Below are 6,831 nucleotides of genomic sequence, written 5' to 3' on the forward strand. Positions count from 1 at the left end.
TTTTAGTAGAGATGTGGTTTCACCACGTTAGCCAGGATGGTCTCCATCTTCTGACCTCGTGATCCGCCTGCCTCAGCCTCCCAAAGTGCTGGGATTATAGGCGTGAGCCACCACGTCCGGCCAGTGATCCTTTAATCTCTAGTATCTCTCGATAGGTTCTTGATCTTAAATTGGGTGTTGATTGGGCTTCAAAACTTGACTCTTTTCTCACTCTGTTGATTTTTCTGTGTGATCTCCTCATCTCCCTTCATGGCTTTGAAATCTGCCTGTGTCCTAATATATTTGTATTTGTAGCCAAGATTGCTCTTGTGGGCTCCAGACTTGTTTCATTTTCGTTTTTGGGGACGGGCAGAACAGAGTCTTGCCCTGTCACCTAGGCTGTAGTGTAGTGGGATGATCTTGGCTCACTGCAACCTCTGCCTCCTGGGTTCAAGCCATCCTCCCACCTCAGCCTCCCGAGTAGCTATGCCACCACGCCCAGCAATTTTTTTGTATTTTCAGTAGATTTGGGGTTTCACCATGCTGGCCAGGCTGGTCTCGAACTCCTGACCTCAAGTGATCCACCCACCTCAGCCTCCCAAAGTGCTGGGATTATAGGCGTGAGCCACTGCACTTAGCCTAGATTTGTTTCTTAACTGTCTGTTAGATGCATTTACCCAGAATCATCATAGGTGCTCCAAACTTAGCATGTCCACTCTTGGCTGGGCTCTGCTTTTAATGGAGCTTTCCCTGGTTCTCTCTAAGCACATGGTTGTTCCTTCATTGAGTCCGTTTCCCACACTTCAAGATCTCTCTAGTTACAGATCTGGTTTACAAGGCCCTCCATGGTCTATTTGGTGCTTCATTGTTCCCCAGATTTATTATCTGTTGGCTTGTTCACTATACATGCCATCCATACTGAACGTCTTTCAGTTTTCTGAAAACATACTTTTCCTTCTGTAAGAAGTAGAACTTCCAGAAAAGATTTAACTCTGTTACTGTTTAAAGACAGCTGAAGCATCACTTTGTCTTTAAAGCTTTTCCTGACCCCTACCTTCTTTCCCAGATACAAAGGGACATTTTCTTTGTGTTCCACTGTATTTTGTATCAGCAGTTCTCATTCTTGGTATTTTGACATACCAAGAATTGCACTAGTTGTGTAGAGTGTTGCAAGTAGAACTTTTTTCGTCTTGAGACAGGGTCTTGCTCTGTCACCCAGGCTGGAGTGTAATGGGCCCGATCATGGCTCACTGCAGCCTCAACCTCCCAGGCTCAAGCAGTCTTCCCACCTCAGGCTCCTGAGCACCTGGGACCACAAGCATGTGCTACCATGCCTGGCTAATTTTTCTAGGTACGAGGTCTCCCTATGTTGCCCAGGTTGGTCTCAAATTCCTGGGCTCAAGCAGTCTCCTCCTGCCTTGGACTCCCAAAAGTGGTGGGATTACAGGCATAAGCCACTGTTCCTGCCTGCTAGTAGAAATAGTAATAGTTCAGTACTAAAGCATCAAAGTCTGCAACTGATTTACTTTTTTTTTTCTTTTTGAGACAGAGTTTTGCTCTTGTTGCCCAGGCTGGAGTGCAATGGCATGATCTTGGCTCACTGCAACCTCTGCCTCTGGGGTTTAAGCAATTCTCCTGCCTCATCCTCCTAAGTAGCTGGGATTACGGGCATGCACCACCACGCCTAGCTAATTTTGTATTTTTAGTAGAGATGGGGTTTCTCCATCTTGGTTAGGCTCGTCTCGAACTCCCAACCTCAGGTGATCCACCCACCTCGGCCTCCCAAAGTGTTGGGATTACAGGCGTGAGCCACCACGCCCAGCCTGATTTACTTTTAAAAATGGTACAATTTAAATATTATCCTTATAGTTTTGTTGCAGTCATTTTAGTGGAAAAGAGATAGGATAGATTATTTTATTTGCACACTAACTTAGCTTGTTTTCTACATGCCTTTGGCCTTAGTGAGCTACTGTTAATGTTATCCTTAACAGTTATGGACATATGAAATTACCATAGTACAAATGAGTTGTGGTTTTACTTTATTTTACTGCCAGGCTATTGGGATTTCATCAGAAAATGGTTGATCTGTGGGAGTTTGACACATGGATATGGCATAGTAAGCACTCAGTAGCTGAATTAAGGTGGGGAAAAGGGGACAGCTTCCTCTCCGCATATAGGGAGGCGTGTGGGACGGTGGATGGAGGATACCCTTGACCGAGACAGACAGGTTTGGACCTGCTTCTTTACTGGCCTCTTGGTTGGGCAGATTGCTTATTAATCGTTCTTCGCCTCAGCTTCCTGAACAGCAAAATGGGAATAACTAAACATCTTGCAGAGTTTTTAGGATTAGAAGAAGATACATATGTAGAGTGTCAGACGCCATGCCTGGCATATGGTGTATTCTCACTAAATGATAACTCCATATGAATATCCCTGTAGGTATGACCTTGTGTTGCTTTTATTTATATGTCTAAGCTTTCCACAAATTAGGGGCTTTTTCTTAATGGTTTTTTTCCTGTGCAGTATATATGCATGAATATAATTAATATAGTAATATTTTACATAATTGACACTGTATTTTATACAGTGCGTTTCAAATTTAGCAGTTCTTCTTATGTCACTAACAATTACTATGAACAGTAATTTGATTGCCTGAAAAATGTTTCATGGAGGAATGGGGCTATCATTTATACAGAACAAACACATCATAATATATTTAAACTGAGCCACAGGTTTGGTTTAGAAAAGTTATGTTTATTCATGACCCCAGTTGATCAGCCTAGACTGAGTTTTATCAGCATGCTTCCTGGTCAGCTTGACTATAGAGGAAATAAAGGTAGCTATTGTTCCTTTGTGATCTTCTAATATTTGAATCTGCTAGAATTCTGCAGTTTTTTAAAGTCCCAGGTGTCAACATTTGAGGTGATTTCGCTTTTTCAGGGCAAACAAAAGTGATCAGGCTAAAGTATTGCATTTAAGTCTTTTTCCTGTGTATTAGAGTTACTAGATTACTTTTTTAAAACAGTTAAGTTTATTGTGACATATTTTTCTGTTTTGATACCCAGTTTTGATTTCCTTCCAAGTTTGTGACCTTTTCCCCCCAACCTGTTCTTGATAAATGATTGATATAAGATAGCTGTAAATTTCTGTTATCTTAGAGGATTTGTGATTTTGAAAGTGCTCTTTGTTTAACTTAAGGATGACCAGATCATCAACTGGCTGCTAGAATTCCGCTCTTCTATCATGTACTTGACAAAAGACTTTGAGCAACTTATCAGTATTATATTGGTAAGTTCATCATTTATTTTACTGTCGAGTATGTAATTCAGAACTTTGGTAATAGTATACGTTATATTAATAACATGCTGCTTTTATCTTTCTTCCCCCACTCTAGAGATTGCCCTGGTTGAATAGAAGTCAAACAGTAGTGGAAGAGTATTTGGCTTTTCTTGGTAATCTTGTATCAGCACAGACTGTTTTCCTCAGACCGTGTCTCAGCATGATTGCTTCCCATTTTGTGCCTCGTAAGTCATTACTCTTTGCTTGCTTGGAATTTTCTTTTCTTTTCTTTTTAATACTTCTTTATTAAAATACCACCTTCCCCTTATATATGAGAGACTGCTACCATGGAAGATTCCAGGTGCATATTGGCACCAGTTGTGGTAGACATATATTCCCCGTAATGACCCTTATGGAGGTGTCTAGATTCATTTGTTGCTGTGAGTTTTATGAATTGTAATTTGCTTTATTGAACTCCTGGTGAAATCTAGGAATTTTTAGCCATTTAAAAACTATAAAGTTGCTTTACTTTTTTTCAGATTGTGCATTTAATTAATCATTGGGCTAACTTTGGATTATGGAAAAATAACTTTTTTGTATAGCTGTTCATTGTCTAGGTCAATAACTTTTTTTGTGTAGCCATTCATTGTCTAGATCAATGACAGAATAACATATTTTCTTTTTCCCTCAAAAGCCCGAGTGATCATTAAGGAAGGCGATGCAGATGTTTCAGATTCTGATGATGAAGATGATAGTAAGTATAAAAAGGTTTAAAGCCTGGGCACAGTACCTTACACCCATAATCCCAGCACTTTGGGAGGCCAAGACGGGAGGATCACTTGAGGCCAAGAGTTTGAGACCAGCCTGGGCAATATAGTGAGACCTTGTCTCTGCAAAAAAAAAAAACAAAAAACTTTTTTTTCAAATACTTTCTTAAAAAAGGCTTAAAGTAGAACTAGGCAGGGTAGTGTGTGTCTTTAGTCACAGCTAACTGGGAGGCTTAAGTGGGTGGATTGCTTGAGCCCAGGAGTTCAAGCCCTGCCTGGACAAGATGGCAAGACACTGTCTTCTTTAAAAAAAAAAAAAAAAAGTAAAGCACAGAATACCTGGCACCTGTTCTAATAAGTATACTGCAACAAATGACAACTTTTGATAATAGTCTTTTTGTTATATTTACCATTGATATGCAGTCAGTTGTCCTGAATGCATTATTTATATAATTAGTCCATTTAGTTTTCATTGATGGTTGTGAAGAAAAATCTTGAAATTAATATTTTTCTGATAAATTATTCCGTTTTGGTTAGCATGTGTTTTTAGCTTCAAGTATGTCACTTTTTGTTTTTTTGTTTTTTGAGACAGAGTCTCGCTCTGTCGCCCAGGCTGGAGTACAGTGGTGTGATCTCGGCTCACTGCATCCTTCACCTCCCAGGTTCAAGTGATTCTCCTGCTTCAGCCTCCTGAGTAGATGATACTACAGGCGTGTGCCACCATGCCCGGCTAATTTTTGTATTTTTAGTAGAGATGGGGTTTCACCATATTGGTCAGGCTCGTCTCGAACTCCTGACCTCAGGTGATCTGCCCACCTCGGCCTCCCAAAGTGCTGAGATTACAGGCGTGAGCCACTGTGCCCGGCCAGCGTCTCTTTTTAGCTTCAAGCGTGTCGCCCTTCAGTTTTGTTTTGATGCTCATACTCTCAACTTTTCTCCTTTCAGATCTTCCTGCAAATTTTGACACATGTCACAGAGCCTTGCAAATAATAGCAAGATATGTACCATCGTGAGTATACTTTTCCTTATTTTGAATGTTTAATTCTCAAGAAAGTTGTAATCAATTAGTAAAAATTATAAAATGTTAATAGTATTAAAGCTTGAGTCTTACATTGCATGTTTTTTTTGTATCCACTTGAGGAAACATTACATTCTACAAAAAGTGGCATTTCCATTTTCTATTTATTCTCTTTGTTTTCCAAAGTTTGTATGCAGATTCTCCCCCAGTTTTGTATGGTGGTTGGAATTTTGCTTTTATCTTCAACAGATATGCTATCCAAAAATTTTCAGTGAGAAACCCCTGGGTGTGTTTGTGTCATGCCATATGAATAAAAATTGCACTTCTAAGAAAAGCTTTTCAGGTTTGTGGGTTTCTTTTGGAGGGGTGGACTTCTAGTTCCCTCTGTCCATTGATTATTTGTTAACTTAAAAAAATCCAACTTGATAATTTTTTCTTCTTTTAAAAATAATGTACATGTGTAGTGGGAAATGTCAGCAAAAGTGCCGTTACGTTTCTGTGGGAGAGAAGCTCCCTCTTTGATTTGCTGTCGATATCAGAGTTAACAGAAGCTTATTTTCTCTAAGTCATTATAGATTTTCTCGGAAGTAAATACATTGTAAGTTCCAGTTCTGGCCGGGCGCGGTGGCTCACGCCTGTAATCCCAGCACTTTGGGAGGCTGAGGCGGGCGGATCACCTGAGGTCGGGAGTTCAGGACCAGCCTGACCAACATGGAGAAACCCCGTCTCTACTAAAAATACAAAAATTAGCTGGGCATGGTGGTGCATGCCTGTAATCCCAGCTGTTTGGGAGGCTGAGGCAGGAGAATCGCTTGAACCCGGGAGGCGGAGGTTGCAGTGAGCCGAGATTGCGCCACTGCACTCCAGCCTGGGCAACAAGAGGGAAACTCTGTCTCAAAAAACAAAAAAAGTTCCAGTTCTTTGAGGTAGGGGTTCCTGTTTGCCTCCTTTATCTATCGATATTTGCTTTTAGAATGGTAGTTTTCCTTTTTATTCCTTTTCTAGAAAGTAAAGTTAACATGGATTGATTTAATTTTTTAAAAATAGGACACCATGGTTTCTTATGCCAATACTGGCGGAAAAATTTCCATTTGTTCGAAAATCAGAGCGAACACTGGTAAGAAATCTTTTCATTGAGAACATCATGGAAAAGTTGTATGATTTCATTTTAGATGATATTAGGTCTTTTTCTTTCTTTTTCTGTCTTTATTATTTTTTTTTTTTTGAGACCGAGTCTCACTCTGTTGCCCAAGCTGGAGTGCAATGGCATCATCTTGGCTCAATGCAACCTCTGCCTCTTGGGTTCAAGCAGTTCTCCTGCCTCAGCCTCCCCAGTAGCTGGGACTACAGGCGCCTACCACCATGCCCAGCTAATTTTTGTATTTTTAGTAGAGACAAGGTTTCACCATATTGGCCACACTGGTATCAAATGCCTGACCTTGTGATCTGCCCACCTCGGCCTTCCAAAGTGCTGGGATTAGTGAACCACCATGCCCGGCTGATGTTAGGTCTTTTTCTTTTCTTTTTTTTTTTTTTTTTTTTTTGAGACGGAGTCTCGCTCTTTCCCCCAGGCTGGAGTGCAGTGGCGCGATCTCGGCTCACTGCAAGCTCCGCCTCCCGGGTTCACGCCATTCTCCTGCCTCAGCCTCCCGAGTAGCTGGGACTACAGGCGCCTGCCGCCGCGCCCGGCTAATTTTTTTTTTTGTATTTTAGTAGAGACGGGGTTTTCACCGTGTTAGCCAGGATGGTCTCGATCTCCTGACCTCGTGATCCGCCCGTCTCGGCCTC

The 6,831-nt window shown here is 41.2% G+C and overlaps 1 protein-coding gene across 1 annotated transcript in view; it reads left to right on the top strand.

Moving 5' to 3' along the window:
* Positions 1-6,233, top strand: part of LOC116462457 (putative RRN3-like protein RRN3P2) — an 11,068-nt gene extending 4,835 nt beyond the window's left edge. The window contains 6 exon segments of the mRNA XM_032144969.2: positions 3,178-3,267; positions 3,374-3,503; positions 3,953-4,012; positions 4,971-4,993; positions 4,996-5,034; positions 6,091-6,233. Coding sequence (XP_032000860.1) covers positions 3,178-3,267; positions 3,374-3,503; positions 3,953-4,012; positions 4,971-4,993; positions 4,996-5,034; positions 6,091-6,180 — 432 coding nt within the window. The 3' untranslated portion in view covers positions 6,181-6,233.
* The last annotated feature ends 598 nt before the right edge of the window (positions 6,234-6,831 follow it).

This window comes from Hylobates moloch, unplaced genomic scaffold (assembly GCF_009828535.3).
Source record: "Hylobates moloch isolate HMO894 unplaced genomic scaffold, HMol_V3 SCAFFOLD_23, whole genome shotgun sequence".
In the NCBI taxonomy this organism is placed as follows: Eukaryota; Metazoa; Chordata; class Mammalia; order Primates; family Hylobatidae; genus Hylobates; species Hylobates moloch.